At 52.6% G+C, this 22,747-nt stretch overlaps 1 protein-coding gene across 5 annotated transcripts in view; it reads left to right on the top strand.

Moving 5' to 3' along the window:
- The first annotated feature begins 149 nt into the window (after nucleotides 1–149).
- LOC122381575 (rhophilin-2-like) overlaps nucleotides 150–22,747 on the top strand; it is a 115,720-nt gene continuing 93,122 nt past the window's right edge. The window contains exons 1-3 of one of the 5 annotated variants that reach the window (XM_043365914.1): nucleotides 161–197; nucleotides 1,648–1,713; nucleotides 1,995–2,117. In XM_043365914.1, coding sequence (XP_043221849.1) covers nucleotides 2,025–2,117 — 93 coding nt within the window. In that variant the 5' untranslated portion in view covers nucleotides 161–197; nucleotides 1,648–1,713; nucleotides 1,995–2,024. Of the gene's footprint in view, nucleotides 261–1,647; nucleotides 1,714–1,945; nucleotides 2,118–22,747 lie in introns of those variants that run through there. The other 4 variants (XM_043365911.1, XM_043365915.1, XM_043365912.1 and 1 more) reach the window with 4 other exon arrangements.

Below are 22,747 nucleotides of genomic sequence, written 5' to 3'. Positions count from 1 at the left end.
TGACGACCATTACGGAGAATCTCTGATTTGTGACCCATCGCTAGATGTCACTCAAAGCTTACAATCTCCTGTGCCCGATTCCGAAGCACCCGGGGCCTGTGACGTCACACGTTACCTGTTGAGCCGCGGCGGTTCGGCCGAGTGCGGCCGCCAGCCGATCGGGCAGTGCGAGCGGGAGCGCTGATGCGCGTGGGAGGGTGAATGCGTGTGCGATCATCATCCATTCCCAGTGTCGCCAAAATGAGTGGTATCCAAGACCGGTCAGTGGCGGATCCTGGGGGGGGTCCACGGGGTCATGACCCCCCCCAAAAGGTCTGAGAGGGTCATTTGACCCCCCCCAAAAGCCGAAGACCTAAATGCGCTATAGACGCCGTCTTGCATGCTCAAAATCACATGTCAAACACTTCTGAGCTAATACCTTTGTTTTTCTGGATCGTGTTGCGTGAAAAGGCGTATTGAAGGCCAGAATCTTACTCATTTTTGTCTCAACCGTGCGAGCACCAGGGGATGATCCAGGAAAACTCCAAGGGGATGGTCATGAATTTAATTCGTGGTGCCCCTACCTATACGCAAAATTAAAAACTCAACGGATTTCGGCCACTTAATTTTGGTGATGTCCTATTTCCATTTTTTTATTTTGTTTGTTTTATTTTTAGTGCCCCTGGGCCCTGGCAGGTCAAAATCACGTCGGAGGCGAAAGAAATTCACGGGAATCCCAAAAATCACGTCAGGACATTCAGGGCACTCTGACCAGCCTGACAGCTAGGGCCCTTCTTACTTCCTGGGGCCTCCAGTGAATAACCGCTAGTGTCTGTGTCGGCCCCTCTGACTCCTCAGTAGGTAGGAGGCCCTCTGTAGAGGAGACCCTCTGTGGAAAGGAGACCGCCTGAATGCAGAAGGCCCTCTGAAGAGAGGAGACCCGCTGTAGAGAGAAGGCCCTCTGAAGAAAGGAGGCTCTCTGTAGAGAAGAGGCCCTCTGAAGAGAGGAAGCCCTTTGCAGAGATGAGGTCCTCTGGCTCTTTGAAGAGAGGAGGTCCTCTGTAAAGGAGGCCCTCTGAAAGGGAGAGACCCTCAGTAGAGAGGAAGCCCTCTGTAGAGAGGAAGCCTTCTGTAGTTAAGAGGCCCTGTGAAAAGAGGAGGCCCGCAGTAGAGATCGGTGGTCCTCTGTAGAGAGGAGACCCCCTCTGTGTTTTGACAAATGTTTTTGCAAATTTTTCGCGGCGCTTCGCGCCGCCGATTCATGTACATACGTACAGGTCAATATGAAATCGTGACTGTAATTACATAAACCAACCGTGTCAAATTGAATCAGAATTCATATGTGTACTGTGAAGAAACTCCGGCTTGTACTGCCATGCTAAAAGGGTGGTAAAATTTGTGTTTTGGAGCGGAGCTGTGTTTTGACACATTCTTTTGCAAATGTTCTCGGCGCTTCGCGCCGCCGATTTATACACCAATCAATAAGAGAGATCGTGACTGTAATAACACCAACCGTGTCAAATTGAATCGGAATTCATATGTGCACTGTGAAGGAACTCCGGCTTGTACTAGCATGCTAAAAGGGTTGTAATATTTGTGTTTTAGAGCTGTGTTTTGACAACTTTTTTCAAATTTTTGCGGCGCCTCGCGCCGCCGATTCATACACAGGTCAATAAGAGAGATCGTGACTGTATGCTACTAATGCATTGGGCATTAGACTAATGCATAAGTGAGGTAACTATATCTACTACTTCTGGGTTTTTAAGTCGGTCGATCCGCCCCCCCCCCCCCCAGTAAAAAAATCCGTGGCGACGCTCCTCTATAGGTGGGTTTCACTAACTAAAACTACTGAGCCGAGTGACTTACGATAAAACTTCAACTCAGAAACGACGAAGATCAAATGTCATTTGATCTCGACATACTCGCTCCCTACCCCCCCCCCCCGGTCGTCAGAATTCATTCATCAGACCTGGCATGTCGGCCGACTGGTGACCCCCCCCAAAACGTTCCCCTAGATCCGCCCTTGAGACCGGTTCAACAGTGTGATGAAAAGTTTTGCGAGGAAGGAGAAGCAGCCTGACACGGAGGTGGTGGCGGATGAACCAAACGACAAGGAGAGCCACTTCAAGCGCGTAAAGGTAAGTTTCGTTTTGGGGAGGAGTCTCTCGATCGAGATTCGAGAAGGAAGCTGCCTGTCCGCCTTTGGACGCGGCTGTGCGTGGGGAAGCGTCTGTCGCATGAGGCGCCGTACCATGGCAGACGTGAGACGTCCATGCGGTCTGGGTCACCCAAACATAGGAGTTCCTATTTTTTCTCCCGTCTACTTCTCCGTAAAAATGGCGAGCACATCACACACCCACAGCACACACACTCGCCGGCCGTCTCCAGCGTCGGGCGTCCCGCCGTCGCTGCGCCCGTCGCCCATTTTACGCCCGGGCAGCGGAAGGCGCACCGCCTGAGGGCATCGCCGGACCTCACGCGCACAAAGCGCCCGGGGCGGCGGATGTCGCAGCAGTACCGTATACGCCATTTCCAGCTCGAGGAAGGCAACGTTCCCATACCTGTTCAGCCTCGTTTGGGCTTGACGAAATGAGCATTCGTTGCTTGCCGGTGCATGGCATCTACCTAAAGAGGGTTTCTAATTTCTCTGTTCATGAGGCATGCAAATGGGTTTGCACGACGCACGTCTGCGTGATCTGGCCCGCGATGATGAGAAGGGCCGTTTCTGGTCGAGGATAGGCCCAGAGGAGCGGACGGGATGATTGAGGGACCCGGCGCTCGGGTGCGGTCCGGCCTGGAATGTGCAGCGCCCCGTCCCGCTGGGAGGTGAATAGCGCACCCAACAGAGAACTATGCGGCTGGAATGTGGGCGTTCTACGCCGCTTCCAGGGAGACAATGCTGCTGGAACTGTACTGCTCTGGAAGTTCCGGAACGATGGAACTCAGCGAGATCGGCATGGTTTGGGAGGACCTCGGTGACAGCAACAGCTTATTTCTCAACTAACCCTGAATCCGTAGTTAAAAACACACCTATCCGTCGGGGTCTAAACGGGTTCCATTTTGGGCATGTCGTTTATTTATGACGCTCGCTAATGACCAGGGTAACTACCGCAATCCCATCCTTTTCCCTGCCGCCCCATCGCCAAGTCTCCGGGGAGGCGGGTTAGGGACAGCTCCGGGTCGAGCGGCGGGCCGAGTCTGGTCAGCGGCGTCCTCGGCCTGACCCCGATTACCGACCCGACCGACCGGTGCACTTGGGCCACGCGGCCAATAGAGGAGGCGACTGCCGCTGATGGTCGGGCCGTGTGCGATGTCGGGAAGGGATGTGTTGGAATGTGATGCTTGACCGGGCCGTGCCAGATCAGGCCAGCTGTGGCCTGTACGTGATGTCAGTTCGGGCCCTTTGCGATTTCGGTCGTTTACGAAGCCGGGAGTCGGGACGTGCGATGTCGGGACGATGCTGGCTTGTCCCGTTATAACGTCGTCGTGATAACACAGGCCCAGTTTTTGTTTTTTTTTTCCAAATTTAAGGACATTTAGGTGGACGTGTGTGTATAAATAAGTAATAAGCATTATTTTCTAATAATGGATATGTGGACAGTGGAATTACAAATAAAACCAGGCTGACTGGAGTTTGGTAACTATATGTAATCAGCGTTCCATGGATCGAACCGATACAATTTTCCGACCTGTTCATTTATTGGATCGCTTGCCACGGCACATGGTGATCTATGGGTGCCGTCATGAACGAAATTACTTCCACAATTAATAAGCGTTTCTTAGATTGATGAGATGTTGTCAAAACGAGTTGATTGATGCATTTTGAATACTCTATCAGAGTAAATTGGTTAACGACTTTGGATGACAGAATTCCTCATGATGATTAATGGCGACCTCATATAGGTTGGCTGGTGCTAGCAGCCATGAGCCCTATATCGAGCTGAGCTGTAAAGCCGCATTGAACAGCTCACGGCCTCCTGTCATCTGCCAGCGGCTTCTGTTCTGCTGTTCTGTTCGGTTCCACAGCGGCCACTGTTCCTGCAGTCAGTCACTGCGGGGCGTGGAGGATTGTTGTACGGCTTCGTCTCCCGAACTCCCCTGATCACAGCTCAGTCTGCCCTCTCCCATCTATATATGGAACTCACCGACCATCGTCGTCGCGAGCCGGCCAGCAAACAGTGCCATGTCATTGGCAGGCCAGTGCGCTGCAGTTTATGGTCTGGACTCCAGACAGACTGCCGATTGTCCCCAGTTCGGAACGAAACCAAGAAAAGCCTGATACAGCGAGGGAGGTTAAGTAAATGTTATAACCGACATTTTGATATGTTTAGACGCCGCCATACTCAGCCTTTTATTTTTTATTTTTTTTTTTAATTTAGTCTTCCCGGCATGCCTAAGGCAACCGCCAGGGAAGGGGAAATTACTAAGGCTGGCAATGAGCCAGATCTTTCGTTTTACTTTACTTTACTGTCAGCTATTTAATTCTGACCCAAGCAAGAGAGAGAAGCAAACTTTACTTTAATTCGGCTCATGTGGCGTCCGATTAACAAGGCAAGGGTGTCCAGAAAGGGGGTAGAATATTCATACTTGCTGCTGTAAATCTTGCTGCTGATGGTGTGAGGTGTTGCAATGTGTGATGTTTGTTAGTATTTCAAGACTTGATCCCAGTAGCGACCATGGCAGACTGTTCAGTATGTATGCAATATACCATAAGTTATGAAAAATTGTTGTGTTCGGCAGTCGGCACGTTAGTAAGCCCGACAAATCGCCGCTTGGAGACTCGGTCGCCCCTTTTCCACTCGACATTCCGCTGCCCGACCCGTTAGCTCGAAATTTGCGTCACTGCCCCGGGGGTAGTCTGAGCCGGGTTTTGTGGCTCAGCCTGTCATGGAAGCGGGACTGTGATGCTGTGAGCTGCTGTTACGTAAGAACTGGAATGCTGGATTTTGACACGGGATAAAAGGCCAAGTGGTATGTCGGAGTGGATGAAAGCACTTGGCAACGCGTAATGCATATGCGATGCAAGTTTGAGAAATTGAGTTCTGTGCAATCAGGTATTGCAGCGGAGGGGCTATTGCCCCGTTATTGGTTTGGAAAGAGGCAGAAGGGAAATTTATCAGCTGTCCTGTATTAAGACGGCTATTTTTACCTTTTTCACATATAATGACATTATTATTTTTATTTTCGAAGCAAAACATTAACTCTTCAAAGTCGTGTGCTTTTCGTCTGGAATGATTGCTGATGGTCTCCAGTTCTAAACCGATATTTGTCCTAATGTTAAGCCATATTGTTGAATGTTGACCTCTGACCTCCAAATAATGTCTAATCGATCAATTTCACGTCTTCAGCTGTCAACATTTGATGGATTTGGAAGTAACTTAACAGGCGTGATTGACAGGGTTTTGCGTCAATCACCCAATTAATCGAAGGCGCCCAAGGACGTAGATTGGAACACAGTCTTGTTTTGCCTCGGCCTTCACTGGTAAACGACCTTGCCGATCAGAACGGGTTATCGCTTTGCAACTTCATCCCTAGGTTGCGTCAAGCGGCCTGCCTGTCGTTCAGTTATCACCCCTGCCAGGTGGTGCGCGCCTGATGCCTTTGCTCAATCACGGAACGGTCTGCCCCTACCTTCAGCTCACCTTTCCTTTTACACACTTCCTCAGGGTTCGAAATCAAAATTCAACACACCCTTTCCTCGTTATGACATCGCACAATTCTGCAGGCTGGTGGGATGCATGATTCCTTTGAAACACCGACGGCGTTTCGTGGCCATCATATTCGCTCTCTCGCTGCAAGGATGCAGCCATGCCTCGGACTGCAGCCTCCCATTTTGTCCGCAGTTTGCGGTTGGATGGTTTTACAGATCGGGATAAAATATGCGCAGATAAGTGCACGTGCACTCGCATTGATTGGTCATAATAGAAACCCTGCCGCGGTCTCACATAAAACGGAATCTGCACTATTTTTGCTGTTGAAAGACGACTTTGCTGACTTCGTGCCTACCGATCGGTCAAATACGGTGGCCTCAACTTCGACTTCCATTAGATTGAAGCACAGTACACGATACTTATCGGTCACGTGATCTGAGCTGCGGCCAATGACCGCGTTGGCCGCTGAGCCTTACAGCGTACTACGATCTCTGCAAGCCAGGTCGTCTCCGTAGACTGTGAGCGTATTTTCCTCTAGTTGAAGAAGCAGCTGCAGAAAACCCGCTTAGTTTGGGATTATGTCCATTACGTTCAGCCTGCACTTTAGAGGACATAGTGCAGCGAAAGTGGAGCAGCATTGTTTCCTATCAATAGGACATTTCTTGTAGGTACTGCCGTATCATTTTTTACGGGAGTTGCACCTATCGGTGTGGTCATCCTGGAAGCCTTACAAGAAGCCACGGGTATAGTGTACATTGACATTGGACAATATGAGACAGTGGGATACGGTTTCGTTTCATTCTGTCATCGAGCTGTCGTGCGGGTAAGACGGACATAAAGTGCTTGGAGCACGTTATATTAAAGCATAAGTTAGCGGTCACCGCGCCTTAATACTGCTACCCTACCTGTGACATAAGTGCACTTAAAGATATTGGTAGTCACTAGTCGGTAGGTAAATGCAAGTACCTGTAGCTATAAACCACCGATTGATTTCAGTCGCAAACAATTCAGTCGCCAGTGCCACTCAAGCCATATGAATGCAGGTCTAGCCGCCATAAGCCATGTTTCTTAGCATGTCTGGCGTCAAAACGGTCTCTTGTGAAACGCGCATAATTTCCATGTAACGGTATAAGCTGCATGGCTGACATTGAGCACAGACGAGTCACATGCTAAGAAGACATGTTGCAGGAGAGCCTGCGCGTGTCATTCCAATGCGTGAATGCATCGTCGAGCTAACGGTTATCGCATGCGTCTTATGCTGAAATCAGACTGCAGTGCTGAATCTTGTTACATTAATTTACCGTCTTTATGTTTTAAAAATGTTAAGATGCCTCAATCGACCTGTGCTGTGAGATTCTCATCAATAGCCACGACGATGAAGCTCATGAAAAGATGTGTTCATTATTAAGCCAGTTCGTATTTCGAACGTTAAATGCGATGACTGGCTGCATTTTGAAAAGATGCCGTCATAATGCCTGAAACCAAGTCAAATCATCATGACTAATCAAATTTATTTTCTTCCCATCATTTGACAAACTGCTGATAGTGCTTGGAACCCCATCAAGGTCAAAGGCAAAACCTTGTAGCCCACCACTCTCAAAACGGCAAATCACTTGCCTTTGTTGGTATAGCCCGACTATTAGCCATTATTACAAATCACGTTGTCGACACGCGTCTTTGAGCGGCTAGCCTCCTCTCGGCACACTCCACGCCACCGCTGCCGCACTTTGCTGTTTCTGGGGCACTCTGGAAGCGGCGTCACGCAGCCGCGGGGTGGTGTGTGATGCTTTCCGCTCCATTTGAGATGCGTTCGCAGTACCTACCTCAGCCTCTGAGCGACCGATGACGACCGAAAATAGGCCGATGTAGGCCGATCGGGTCTCGATGGCGGTCCGATGGCGGTCCGATGGTGGTCCGATGAAGGACGGCTGTGGATGGCGGTGGTCCGCCCTGCCCTCGGGCTACCTGTCTGCGGCCTTTTCTCCCGCTGTACTTGTCTGAAAACAGGTTCTCCCCTTCTCTCTTCCTGACCGGTTTTCGGCTGTGGCTGCTAGCGGGACAGTTGTTTCACAGGAGATGTCCGGTGTCGACATGGGTGTATTTCTTGTAGGAATGCTGTCCGTCTGATTCTGTGACCGTCTTCCGTTACCGCTGTCGCTACCATCACCACCATCACCAACTCGACCATCACCGTCACACCATCCGTCTCGCAGCGGTCAAGGATGTCCGCTCTCTAGCTTCCTGTTCGATCGGTCCTGGAACGACCTGGGGAGGCGGCGGCCGGAGGCGGAGGGGAGGCGGCGGGGAGGCCGGGGTCGTCCGGAGGGACACCGTTATGGCTTCCTTCCGCGACCGGCCCAGCCCGCCACGTGAGCAGCCGCCGGCGACACGGGACGAGACGGAGCGGTCGCTGAGGGCAGTGGGTATTCCTGGTAGGGGTCTGTTATAATTTCTCTAACCTTGTCGGCACAGATCTCAAGGCAGACTGCTTGGATAAGTTAGCAATTATGCATTTAATTTTGACAATAGAAACTCGGCTGTAATTCCGCATGCAAAACGTCATATGCATTCAGATACCACGTGTATGATTGCACTTAAACGAAATGAATGCCCTTCTTGAAACTCTGGAATTTACAAATGCGTAGCCTGACATCCTTAGCCCGTTGCAAGAAAGGGTATTCATAACCATGCGAAGCTTTGGACTGCAAATATTGGGATAGGCATGGGATAATACTCGTACATGGGACGAATACATGGGATATTGCAAGTTCCAGAGGCGCCTTGCATTGGCGTGGGTGTGAATCTGTCGTTTTTATCTAGTCATGTACTCCTGCACTCCCGAACGTATGTCTGCACTGTGCAGCATTTTAGCTCGTCTTTACGCCTTGTCGCCGGGCATGGGAACTTCCCGTTCCAGTTTCCGCTACAGGGAAATATGATGGAATGATAACCTGCACCGGGTCACTATCATCCATTACGTTAATGACTCTGTGCAGACTGTGATATTGATACTTGTATTGTTACTTGAAAATTTGTGAAGGATTTCCTATGTTTGTTGTCGCATCCTGAAGACGATTTACCTTCTCTTATTCTCATAGGATTTCGAACGATCTGAAAGCATCGTTTCATGCGTAATGAAATAATATCGTGCGTACTGCGTTGTTCAGCGTTGATAAGTCCATTCAACGCCTCTGAAAAAATAAACATGGTAGTGAATCTCAGTTCACATCATAAATTCCACCTCTAGGCTGCACAGCGCGGGCTGCTGCATCCGCCCTGTCGCCTCCCCAATCCTCCCTCGCCCTGTGCTGTCTCCATCCACCCAATACCGCCCACCTGCACGGGATTAGACACCCGAAGGATTATGACATCCACGGGATTATAACACCCGTGGGAGCCGAGACACATCTCCTTGCAGTCGTCTCTCCCGCACCGATCGACCCCGACACACGACGTGTGACACTGGAGCTGTCGTGCACCAGGCACGCGTTCACCTTTACCGTGCACGGTGCACGGGGGCAGTAGCACGTGCACCACCCGCGCCTGCGTGACTTCCAGATTACAGCGAGCAGCTGCTGTGTGTGACGGCTCGCTGGGCTGAGCGCGGTTGTGTGAAGGCTCGACGGTTTTATTGATCTGCATCGAATGGCATGATATTCTGGTTTACCAAAACCGCTGAAATTGATACTCTAAAGAATATAAAACATTATATGCCTTTCTGTTTTTTTCTTTGATAATTAAAACAGGTACCTATATTTGCTACCTGCTAACCCACCAATACCTACCGCGGCAAGGTCTTGCACACTGCGAAGTGCGGTATACCTTTCACAATTCGCCTACTGTTCTTGTGGCGACTTGAGTCTGTCTCATACCAGTTGCCATATTAGCCAATGGCATAACGTCTGACAATCGCTGATCCTGATAAGTGGTTCGGTGATGCCACTTCAAGACCCGTATGTCATCGTTAGCATTTGTTCCCCATTACCAAACCCCGTCGTTCCGGCCCGGACCGCTCCGGACATACCTACGTACCGGGCCTGTAGTGAAAGCGAGTCATCCATTGAGGGGCATCGAATCGTTGCATTCCCGCGTGGCATGAGCGGACCTTTCTCCTGTCGCTGGCTCTCGCAGCTGAGAGCCGAACCGGCAGCAGCCCGCTGTTGCGTCTCCAACCTCAAACGGTGGTCACTTGGAGCTCATTCATTCCCTTACGCAGTGCATTAACCCGCGCCGTGAACCGACGTTCACACATGCCGCGGTCACATGGGAAAACGAAAGTTCTGCAGTGCTGTGGTCAACGCATCAGGGATCATGGGAGAATCCAACTTCATAAACCAACTCTGAATGGAACGGTTCGCTCCGCACCGCTGCGCTGCGCTGCGTTTCCATCCCATGCCTGGGATGTGTTGCCGCTCCTGCCTGATTTGACTTCACTCCTGTCTGATTTGTTACCACTCCTGATAGTGATTTGTAACGACTCCTGCCTGGTTAGTGCCAGCCCCTTCCTAGTTCGCAGTGGTCCCCTGTGAAGGCAATCACCTGGTTACCACTGCCTGGGGGACGGTCGATCGTTTTTACCTGTCTCACCGGTGCAGTGCGGCGGCGAACGGTGGGAGAGGGGTGAATGGGAGGGAGGGAGGTTGGGAGGGAGGGGAGAGGGGCGGAAGCCATGTGGGTGCCGACGGCGAGGACGGTGGCTGGCGGGTGCGGGTGCGGTGGCTGGTGACCCCGGCTGGCACCAGTGGTGCTGCCCGGTGCAGCGCTGGTGCTCGCCGCTCGGCAACAGCCGCTGTAAATCGCTCGCTACCCTATCGTGTCCCGGTTTAGGTCAGATACCTATGCATGACACCTTTGATGCGTCACCAGTCGCCAATGACACTGACCTTTGTGATTGGTCGGTCAGAATTTGACAGCTTTGTCAGAAAGGGACATCACATGAACAGATTTAGGCTGGCATCCACCGATGAACAGCACGGCTGCTCTGCTGTAGCCTGTATCAGCCGAAGTTCCTCACTAATGTCTTGCATGGAATGGTTTATCTAAATAAAATAATGGCACGGTTATCATAACACAGCCACTAAATTGTGTTAAGAATGCGTACACTATTTCCTACCCAAACTATATGTTGTTATTGCCAACCCAAACTGCGGTCCAGTCGCTCAGAGTTACCCCCGCCTTCCTCCCTCCCAGTCGGTCCTCGGCGTCCGTGGGACGTGGGTGACGGCTGGGAGCCGTGCTGACGAGCCCCTGACAGCCCGGTCTCGCCGTCACCGGTCGGGCCGTGCAGCCGCACCTGGCCAACCGATAGAATGTCAGCACGGTCGTGTCGGCGCACAGCCCGGGCCATTACGTCAGTGACGGACGTCAGACGTCAGTGCGTCACTGGTGTAAGAAGTAGGCCTACGGTGAGGGGACCAAAGGTCTGAAAAGGGCTGGAGATGAAGTGTGAGTGATCTGGAAGAGCCGATGACAATTCTTAGGTACTAAAGCTAGTTCACGCCGCCGTATTAAAGTGTAGCCACCGACTTCGCAGTTCCTGATGGCAACCACATAGCTCCCTGCAGCTCTGCTATCGTCGCCGCCACTGCATTGCGCCTCTGCTCGATTACCGTCTCCACCCCACCACTACCGCCCCGCCACCATCACCGCCTCCGCACCCGCCGCTTCCTTCACTGTCGCCTCCCACGCTGCCTTCATGGCGGGGTCGGTAGCCGCCGGACGTGGGAACTGCGGTTCCGGCGGCGCGCACCTGGCCGCCCGAGTCGGAAGGCCCCACCACACCCGGTTGCGTCGCGTCGCCGACGTTGCGTCGACGCTCGCCGGCGGGCGGTTTGGGGTATGTGACGCCATCTGAGGGTGCTTGGTGTGGGTGGATGATGGTGGAGGTGACTGATGAATTGGTGATGGTGTGGGCAGGGTCTCAAGCGAACTCAAGCAAAAGGTGCCAAGTGGTCTTCTTGCAAGAGCTGTCGTCTCTAAACGTCTTAGTGGAGACCGGTTTTCTTGCTCATGCCGTTGTATTATTATTTATTATTCTTTCGGTTCTTCATGTCAAACTCACCGTATAGATTTCGTGACGGTTTCGTCCCAATATTGTACTGCCACTAGCACCTGCATTGCTGCACGGTGATGACCGCGGACTGCTGCGCATCGGCGGTAACATGGCGCAGTTGACAGGATTACAGTCGATGACTGTTGTCCGGCGGCTGTGCCGGCGGCGGTTACATCAGTGATAGTTGCTGGGGCTCTGGCGATGGCGTTGGTAACTGCTGATGACAGTCGGTGACTCACTGCAGAGAGCAGAGCCCCGGGCACCACTGAGATCCGGTCCGACTGCTCTGACGGCCCTGACAGCTCGGACGGCTGTGGCGACTGATATGACGCCTGTGGATTTTGGAATCCTGTGACAAGTGCACTGTGGCGAGTGTAGCACCAAGGGAAGCTGCAACGGGCTGCTGCTTGTGGTGGCTGCACTCTATCTGCTGACATGACGCCTGGGGCCTGTGAGAGGCTTTGACGGATTGTTGTGGCGTCGGCCGTTACGCCTGTGGGAGGCTGTGACCGACTGGCGGCTGGTATGATGCCTGGGGAGGGCCGTGGCGGCTGCCTGCGACGGCTGTAAGGCCTGCTGCAGGTGTAAGACTGTGAGCTGTGACGGCTCTATTAATGTGTGCTGCCTGTAGTGGGTAGCTGTGACTGTGTAGACTCGGACAGCTATTCACTGGCTGTGACGTCTAGCCGTGCGCTGCACGTCCGAAGTGACGCCCGCCATCGGCTCGGCCCCTGCCATCGATTGTATCGAACGGACCCCTGTGGGGCCTCCCTACTCCCCCTGATACATGATACGGGCTGGGGAGCGGAGCTGCGGTGGATAGAGGGTCGGGGACTGATCCCTGTTACGGGCTGAAATCCCTCGGCTTAGCTACCTGATTTGGTAATTTGCTTTGGTTTCCAGTCCTGATTCATACGGCTTTGGTCAATAGCTTCTTCGCCGAATCTGCACGCAGAGTTTTGCTTTCTGATTAATAAGTGTCATGTCTGATGTCTGATGTCAGCGCTATAATCCTTTCTGCCTAAGTGCTTATATTTGAGCTTTTACCCGTTCACGGCCGCGCGGTAAGCGATTACGAGTTTCCTGTTCGTTCGGCCGGCGGCTGCCGGTTGTTTTGCAGTCGGGATGAGACTAAATTACCCCACTGGACCGCACAGTTGACCGCAATGTCATGCGTGACCGACCGTACCGCTTATTACCGGAGAAGCCGCGGCGGAACAAGCCAGTTGGAGCCGGTGTTGTCGCGATGGGGAGTCGGCCTGTGGAGATTCACCACCTGTCGCTTGTTTTGAAGCTTTATTGGGGTTAAGTGGGTTTATGTATTAATTGGGATTTGTATAAAGGCCAGAAACTGTCTTTCATAGTCATCAATAGTTGAACATCCCATGATTGATGCGAGGCTAAACTGTGCAAGAGAATGAGACTCCATGTGTGTCATCAGGAATGAAACTAAGTTGGTGATTCTTGTCGACATCCTCAGTCGACTTGCCCGTGTAGGTACTATCTGACATTCGCCCTGCCTAGCAAGCCTGTCGTGCGCCCCTGCCGTGTGTCCGACCCACCCAGCTGTGACCTGTCACCTGTCACTCCCGTCAGCCCCTCCCCCCCACTGACACCCCCTCCTCCACGTAGCCCGGCGCCCGCTGCACACGGCTGGGGAGGAGAGGGCTGGGGAGCTCGAGAGCTGTCAGCGGTAGAGAGCTTTGCCGGCTCTCCGGCTCGGAAAGTGACGGTACTGCAGCAGCAGCGGTGGCATGACGATGGTAAAATCGCGGTAATAGATGGTAAAAAGGCAGTGAGCAATGGGTAATACGGTTGTGCCGGTGCCAGCAGTAGCTCATTGCACGCTGTTAGCGGTGATGACGATGGGAGTGAATTCGTGGCCTCGCAACTTGGCTGAAAGAAAAGGCACGTAATGCGGTTGAAAGTTTGAAAATGATTTCGAAGACTAATAAAAATGGCGCTGCTATTCATGCTGAATTATGCTCATTTTGCTTTTGTTTTTGCGCTGCTTTTTTAAGGCGTTGCACTTATTTTTAGATAAACTAGCCGTTCAAGTCCATTGAACAATCCAGCTAAATATTTACACCGATGCCTCTGAAGCCATGCTGATTTGTGCTGCCTGAAACATCCCATGTTCCTGGATAAGCTCTGTTCCCTGGGAAGCCTCTGCTATGAGCCTGGCAGCACGTGTCTGGGATTTATCCTGCCGAAGCCGGTGAAGTCCGGCTGCACCCTCCCCCTGCAGAGCTTCCCTCTCGGCTCCGAGCGGCAGGTGTAACGGCTCGGTAGTTCCTCCGTCCGTCCAGTCACGGCGGAGACCGGGCACCCGACAGCGCGCCGCCGTGGCTCGCACCGTCCCTCCCACAGCCAGCCATCTGGCCCGATCAGCTCCATTCAGCGCTGTGCTGAGCGAGCAGCTGGTGCTGACACCGTCAGATTCCAGCGTTGGGCGGGAGCTGCCGCAGCAGATTACTGGACTGCGAGAGAGGAGATCAGGAATATCCTGGGATTTAGCGCGTTCAACCTTCAATTTCAAACTTCATATCCCTCATTATTTTAACAGCAGCCTCCGAATGTGTCTTGCGATGCTATCTTGCATTTTTGCACATTGATGGCCTTTTTAACTAGCTTGGGCCCCCGAGGCTGCGCCCTTAGGCTGAGCTCCAGCCGATCTACGTCGCGTTGAGGCGTGGAGGGAAGCCATTGGAAGGCCGTCGTCATTGCCGACGAATGCGAATGTGACACCCTGAATCCTGATCGGCTCAGCTCGTGGTCGGTGACAGAGCGAGCAAAAATGTGAACAGATTCTCATATTTCGATTGTATTGGTGGGCAGGTAGCGTTTTACAAAGGTGATGTAAGTAAAATACAAGTTCTGGCCTGTTTTGCCAACTGATCACATTACACATGGTGAAATGGCTTTAGAGCGTTAGCTCAGCTATTGCCCCGTGAGCTGGCGTCGAATTCCGATATTACGTTGGCATGACGCACTGCATCACAGCGGATCGATTAATTGCGCGTGATATTCAGGGGTCAGTATTCTGAAGTGTCAAACCTACTTGTGTCACCGAAACATGAAGCGTAGAAGTGGATCATACGTGAGAACGGCCTCCTATAGGTTATTAAATTACTATAACAGAATTTAAGGTAAAGTCATCATCCTGCATATGTATTTTCATGCATTAATTTGACACTGCCATCAACATAAAGTGAATTAGTCAATGGCAGATCAGAAGACTTTTTGCTCTCTAACTGCCTCCTTCACTCGAGACGAACGGGGTGGGTGTGACCACCACACCACAAACTAGTATACCGGAAATGCGCTGTTTCCGGCGGCGCCGCATAGTTCCGTCTCCGCTCGCACTGAGCCGCGCACACGACTCGGCGTGACGGCTCAATGCGCGCTTTCACGGCTGGGGATTCGTGGACACACACACACACCTGAGTCGGTTCCCAGGCGGTGGGCATATCAGCGGCCGTGACGGAGTCGAGTCCGGGATCCGTGAGGGACAACTTCATCGTCTACCTGCGTGGGAACGGGCAGCGATGATGAATGAGGAGGTCTGATGTCTAGAGCTGTGAAAATCATGTGATTGATTGAATGCATGATAATGGAAATGAATGGTTTAATAATTGAATGAATGATGTGCGAAATATCGAGTTATTATTAAGACACAACGTATTTTAGTATTAATCTACTTATGTCGCTTTTTATGCAATGATTTCTCGGGACAAAATATCTTGAATAGCTGTTGCACATTGCATGCATCACCAGCGAAGCTTTGATTAATTATTTTTATTCGACTGATGTGATGCAGACTTTGTTTATAACTTGTACCTACCTATTCGAATTTAAGTCGAGTTAGTTGAAGTCGCGCTGAGTCAATATAATTCCGTTTACGAAGCACTTCTGATGTTTCACTGTAAACAATAGATGTGTGTGGATCGATGCTGAAGAGCTCTTGACAAATCTGCAAACAATGAGCGAGCATTCGACTTCAGGTCACGTATGCTGAAACTTGAAGTAGGTACTGATGAATTCTTCTACTCTGATTTTGTGCACAGCTACAGTGACACGTTCCGAAAGCGTGCTGGAGCATCCATTGAGATTGGGAACGAGGCCGTCTTTCCTACTTATTTCTGCTATCGAGTATTTTAGTGTCGTGCTATATCGGCTTATCACTTCCGTCCTCCGCACTTCTCGAAATTCGCGCTCGGCATGACGATTGCCCGGAGCTAAGAGATGTCCACGTCTTCAGAATCCCGAGATCGGCTGTCGTGTTAGAGAGGCTCCACGCGTCGACGCCGGTGTGTCTTGTTTGCTCAGACTTCCCCGGCAGATAGCGTGCCGCCTCTGCCGTCAGGCAAGTCATCCCAGCCGACGGCAAGGTGCCGCCGCTCCCGCCGTTACTCACCCTGATACCGGCCGGAGGTGCCCACGATAACACACACCGCCTGGGAACATGCCTTCTGTGGCACACGAGCTCTCAATTCGCGCAGTTCGGGGAGACCTGCGAGATAGTCCCGTGCAAATACGCACCGCGCTTACGAAATTTGTGTCAAGTGGAGGTCGTTAGACGAATAATTTGCTCTACTATAATTTGACCCAAATACAGTGTTTAAGATATTCAGGCATTCATTTGCGGTTCTCTCACAGAACTTAGGGCGAGCTCAAGGGTCGCTCTTCTCCGCTTATGTCTTAGGCTACATGCACGACACCGCCTCATTGGTGCACTCTGCACTGTGCCCGTCGCATCCTCTGGCCGGCTATCAGACACCACTGCTATAGAGGAAGAGAGGTTTATACGCACGATTTTCCGGCGCCGTATAACAACATTTTCCGGAGTGGAGCCTTTCACAAACAGCCCACTACTCGCTTATCCCGGATCCACCGGCGGTGCGAGTTTTGACTATTCACTCACGATTTATGACGGCACCCCGAGCTGAAAGGAGGCTTTGAGTTAGTGCTCGTTTAGATGTCAGGCTGAATGCTGGAAATTTATTTCAATTGCCCAAGCTGCAGTGTGGTTTGAAGTCAACTACCTTCCTGTGCTTTTACATGCCAGCGAACTAAATCACTCTTTGCCTGAAGGTATACGGTGTCTGAGATTATATTACTATAGAAATGACATCAGTGGGCCGCACCCACCCCCGCTGGTGACGTGGCTCAATGCGCGGGTGCGGGTGTGGGGTGAAGGTTAAGGTCCCCTAACATCCTGCTCCTCTCAAAGTGAATTCCTTGCATTTCGGCGCCGGGATGTCTGACTCAGCCGGCGGAACTGGTCCCACCGCAGCCCTGCCCAGCTCGTGGAGCCGCGGGAAGCTCGGTCAGTCCCGCGTCTCGGCGGGCTTGGCCAGGTGCGGTGTCACGATCGTACGTGCCGTGCCCCGACCAATGACGGCATTGATGACTTGTTCTGATGACTTCTGAGTGGCGACGACTGCCGCTCGCGATGCTGTAGCGTCGTTGATGAGCTGGCCGGAGAGGTATGCGTCCTCACGGGCGGGATTGCTGATTGGGGAGTCGTCTGGGCAGGCACGCGATGGGCGCCTGCGTGGGCGGTCCGAGATGTGACCGTGCCTATGTGGTGACAGCTTTTTCGTGGAGGTGAATTGAGTTATGCCATGTTCGCCTCCTCAGAGTTAGGTTCTGGCTTATCCTGCGATCCGTAGACAGGAGATCAAATTTGTTATTAGCTCGATAGTCATTGGGTTATTTATGCAATGCAACTCGATTCACTTCCTTTTAATGTCATATCGTGCATGCATTTATTCGAACAAAACATGTATGATATAAGTAGTGATATGAACACCAAACGGTGTAAACGGAGGGTGGAGCCATCGGAGGCATGTGCTCTTTAAACCTATCATGTGTAAACAAAGCTGGCATACTCGTAGTGTGGCGACGGGTGAAGTAGTGCAGTGAGAACTTGCTGATATGATACGATTGCAGTCCATTGATAGGATTATCTGGCTGTGTTAATATGTGGTCTGAGCTTTAACAATCATGAGTCATTTAAAAGGCAGCTACATGCTTAGAAACGGAGTTGCTCCAAAAGATTATGACGGTATTAACACTACCATCGTAAGCAGATGAAAAATGAGCTGATTAGTTGTGTAAAGCGAAGCAGCATCTTTGCAACCGTATAGTGAGAAGTGGGAACTCAACCATTCGCTGGTCCATGATCATTGATCAATGCTTAGACAGTGACCTGGCTGTTTTCTTGAAGACACGCGAAAATATGGTCGTTGCGAAGCGGTACTTCAACATTCATAATATTCCTACGGGAGCGGACTGTTGGCACCGTATACGCCCCATCAGCAGCCGCCACTTCTGGACGTATGTCACAATCTGTATTTCGCTGGCATACGAGCCCCGCATTGAACGCTCGCGGCCGGGCTACAATAGCGGCAATAGTGCGGTGTTGCCGTGTGGTGCGCCACATTCACTACTGGTGTCATAACTGCGCCATTCCTCGCCGCCAGCAGTCGGGATGCTGAGGCTGGTTTATATTTGACAGCGCTGCAGTCACAGCATGGCCTCTAGTTGCTGCTCCTGCTCGAGCTACGCTCGTCTCTTACTCACTTCCTCCTGGACCTGTGGACGGCATAATTACTGCCACACTAACTGCGCCGGGGACAGCGCTCGAGTAACCACGTCCTGTCGTAGTTTAACCGTGGCCTCGATCCCAGCTGTAACCGGTGGCCGCGCGGCCATCAGTTGGCTCGGCGCCGGCGCCCGGTCGGCACCGGACAGTCACGGGAAAGAACGGTCGACTTCCAGAGGTGATAGCATCCCTTGAGTCCCATGTGGCGACAGGCAGGGCCTCGCTGGACTGGCTCGAAGTTGAGGCCTCTCGCCGGGCCCCTTCCCCGCCGGATACCCTCCTCTCCCCTCCCCTCCCCTTTCTCCCTTTCCCTCCCCGGTTCCCACTAAGGTCCCCGGCCGGCGTCCTGTCAAGGTAGGGGAGGCAGGACAAAAACAAAGGGTTCACCACTCTGGGCCGGTCCAGTCCCGCGCCTACCTGGCCCACACCAGCCGGCCGCCCGGTCGGCCGGCCTGGGTCGGCGCCCACCTGTTCTTTCATCTGCGTAGCCTGAGGGTGGGCCGCCCGGCGTCGCACCTTCCCACGGCCGCACCGGCCGCGCGCCTGTTGTTATTGGGCTCGACACCAGGCACCGGTGACGTCACAGAGCCGATGTGTGACGTCACAGGGCCAATAGGTGAAAGCGAGCTACGATCTGGACCAGTGTCCGCCTTTTGTGACGGAGGCAGAGGCGGAGATGTGAGCGTGCGCTGGTGCCGGCGCGACTCAGCGTGGCCGAGGGCGTCGCTCCGGGCGTTATGAGTCGTTTGGCCCACTCACCGCCGCTCCAGTCGTTGGCAGATAAGGTTATCGGGATAGTATCCCGTCAGGGCCTGGCGGTGAGGTGAGTGGTAAGCTGTGGTCAGATGGAGCGTGTATAGTGGGCCGCGGAGCCCGGAGGCCACCCCAGGCAGAACTGAGATGGTGTATCGCAGATGATGGGGGCCCGTGGCGACGCAGAGTCGTTTCACGGCCTCCATGTGAGCTCGCGGCGTTAATGTGTTACGGGTGGAGGCCGGCGCCCCACCGTGACTCCGATCGAGGCTGGATGGAGGCCGCTTCTGAGTTGTGCCAGGTGGAAACGGGCGCGGGACAACCATGTCGAACACATTAATAAGGCACAGTTGACCTTAGCGCCGCGTTAGCGACTTCCGTCGTCAACACCCGGGGACAAAACATGCTCGAGAGGCATGAAGACGTTTCTGCTTCGCGCACGGGGCGCGACGGGGCGGCAAGTTCAAGGCTGAAGAAATCCTGTAAAGTCATCGAAGTATGGCTCCATGGCTCCAGCCCATGTATCGCTTCGAAGTCGTGATCTCTTGAGGCTGGTATGCGGCAACCCATGACGTGAATCTGGGGAGTGCCGCATGCCGGGGACGAATAGCTGGCGTGGGCGGCGGGTTTTGTTATGAGTTTTTGCGGTGAAGATCCTTCAGCGTTGTTTTCTATTGTGAGGCTAGAGGTCAAGATGTGTCGTCTCCAAGCGAAGACCAAAGAAGACCCCGAGATGACGGGGATTTACGAGATGCCGTCATGTCTGCCGCGTCATCCCGTACGCGCGGAATTCACCGAAACGCCCGGTCAAGTGCGGCTACTTACGATCAAGAGAGCTTTGAGGGCTCTTGAAGCTGCAGCTTTGAAGCTCATACGGACGTATACTACATAAGTCCCATTCAGAACCTACGAGTCACAACGGTTTCAGCCGAGCTAATATCAGACAGTGTGAGATGCAGAAGTTGCCATTCCGAACCGTTAGGACGTAGATCGTCTCACCTTCTTATAAGCTCATCAGCTCTCAGGGAGACTGAGCAGGCGTTGTCAGCACCCTATGTCTCTGGTACAGTTACCGGACGGGAAAATGTTGTCGTGACTTGCGGCAATATATTCTATTCTGACCTCGCATTACGTATGCCCGGAATACCTGAAGCAATTACCTTAGACGATGACTAATGGTTCTTTGAATGCGAATAGGCCAACGGAATATTCATCACCGTGTTGTCCACAAAATCATTGGGGACATCGGGGAAATTCCGTGTCAACTGTTGAAGCGTCCATCTACACCTGTGTGCACCCTTAAGGCGGCCGCACACTGGGCCATTCGGCGGGCGAGATTCCGCAAAAGCGGAATGTCGCGGGCGACATTCCTTTAGCGGCTTTCCGCTTGTTTTCAGCAGTTTACGGGTCCATTCGGCGGTGCGATTTTCTACTTAGTATTTTCAGGAACTTTATGTGAAATATTTTGTGATAAATATAAACGAATGCAAACTAAATACATTTAAGCAAATACAATATTTGCTTATTTAATGCGATTATGCTATATTTCTGTACAATAAAGTTTTGAATATCTATTAATTTGACATAAGTTCTGGAGGAAGTTGCAAAAAAATAAAGCTCGTGATTAATGTAAACAACCGTGTTTGTCGACAAATGCAAGAAACCTAAAGACAATTGTGGAGAGGCACATAGTAACCTACTTTTTGAATAGCCAGTTTAGTGCATAGAGCCATTTATTGAGAGGAAAGAAATAACATTACGGCTTTCTTATCAAATTAAGTCTATTTCTCGGCCACACCATCAATAGTTAGTGAGTATCAAGTTCCACAATATCGGCTTTCCGCGGTGAAGTCGCGGAAAAAGCTGAACCGGTTCAGCTTTTTCCGCGATTCCGCAGCTGTCCGCGCGCATGCGCACTCTGTCCGTGAACAGCTTGCTGCCGACCCTTCACAGCCACATTTTTCGTTTCGGCGGTTGGTTCGGCGTCCGCGGAGGCGTAATGTCGCCTACGGAATTCCGCTTTTGCTGGCTTTTGCGGAATCTCGCCCGCCGAATGGCCCAGTGTGCGGCCGCCTTTACGTCTTTATTCACGCGCGCTCAGTCGAGCTTACAGCTACACAACACAGGGACCAATTGGGTCTCATTTTTCGTATCCATGTCATTGCGCGGCATAAGTAGCTGATTGAGGTGGTTGCCACATCGCTACTATCTAGTTAAACCACCTTGTCGAGGCCGTGGTGGCGACCCGGGGCTGGTGACCGATGTCAAGGCGAACGGGCCTCGACCGGACCGGGTCAGGTTGGCTGGTCTGAATCAGAGTGGCTATCGCCGCTGTTTGAGCCTCCCAGAAACTAATTGGGTTACTGTTGATTGTGGTGACTGGTGACATGGTGATTGGTGATTGTGGTGCTGACGATGGCGTGGTGATGAACGATGGAAGTGGTGATGGTGATGGCCAACTGAGTGTGACCTGTGCACCTTTTCAAATGGTCTGCTAGATTTTGTGCTGGTTACGTAAATGCGGTTTCCTGGTGTCAGGTTTTCGCAGGTCTTGTTCTTTTTTCATGAACATACAGCTGACATTTTGAATCCTGCATCAAAACATCAACGGATGAGCGAATGAACAATGAGTGCGGCAGAATTAGAACAAAAGGTGGATGTCACACAATACACAGTCACAGCGAAGTTTTACCCAATGGCTCTGCAGCTCTGCCGGCTCCGCGGCGGGCCCGGTAGTGCTGCAGATACGGTCGACTGGGCCTGGCCCGGTCAGTGCCGAACCGAACCGCGCCCGAGGTCGTACCATGGTGCACGGCCGGCGCTGTGCAGGTCTGATGAAGAGCCGCGGCCGGGCCGGCTCCTGGGGCGCCGACATTCGACCCGTGCGACCCACATCTTCCCATCGCCAGCCGCGGGCGGTGCCGACCGGCGAGCGGCGAGCGGCGACCCACTCTGGAGAGCCGACCGACCGCAGCACGCGCCCGCCCGCCCACCTCACACCCGCCCCTTCACAGTCCGCCGTCGACCGGCCCGCGTCAGCCCGACACCCGACGCGGTCATGCCGACACGCGTGAATCAAATCGCGTTATATCGGGCTCGATTCATCGCTGGTAATCGAATCCACTTTGCCGTGTCATCGGATCGCTCGATTAGCGCCTCGCTCGCGCAGGCCGACTACAGGGCGGTGGGCGGCGGGGATGGGTGCGGGACAATCGTCACTCGGACAGCTGAGAGGATTCAGCAATTAGCACTCAGCACTCGTAGACAGGTGTGTGGCCAATGACCGCGAATGAAAAACAGAAGGGACGTCTGGTTCGAGGCTGTTGTCTAGTGTGCTTGTGCGCGTGTGGGTGGCCCCACGGCTGCCCGTCGAGCCAGGTGGCAACCGTCAACCGTCAACTGGCGAGCGGCGGGCGATGGGAACCATCACGGTCACGGCCAGGCTCGCACGCGCTCTGATGCGCAGGTGTGGTCGCCAACGGAGATATCGATCGACCCAACCGTCTGCCCTGCATGCTGGGCCTGTCGTCTTTGTCGTGCATGTAACGTTTGCAGATGTTGCAGACCTCGGGTCCGGGTGAGCATTGGCACAGTTGGAATGATACTGTGCCAATGAAATATGCATCGCCCGATAGGCTAATAAGTCCATTAGGGAAATTCGTTGATATTTGCATAGCATGTGTTTTGTGACTCATGAATTTT

Source organism: Amphibalanus amphitrite, unplaced genomic scaffold (assembly GCF_019059575.1).
Source record: "Amphibalanus amphitrite isolate SeventyFive unplaced genomic scaffold, NRLGWU_Aamphi_draft 000122F_arrow, whole genome shotgun sequence".
NCBI lineage: Eukaryota > Metazoa > Arthropoda > Thecostraca > Balanomorpha > Balanidae > Amphibalanus > Amphibalanus amphitrite.
This window is presented reverse-complemented; position numbering and strand designations above follow the sequence as displayed.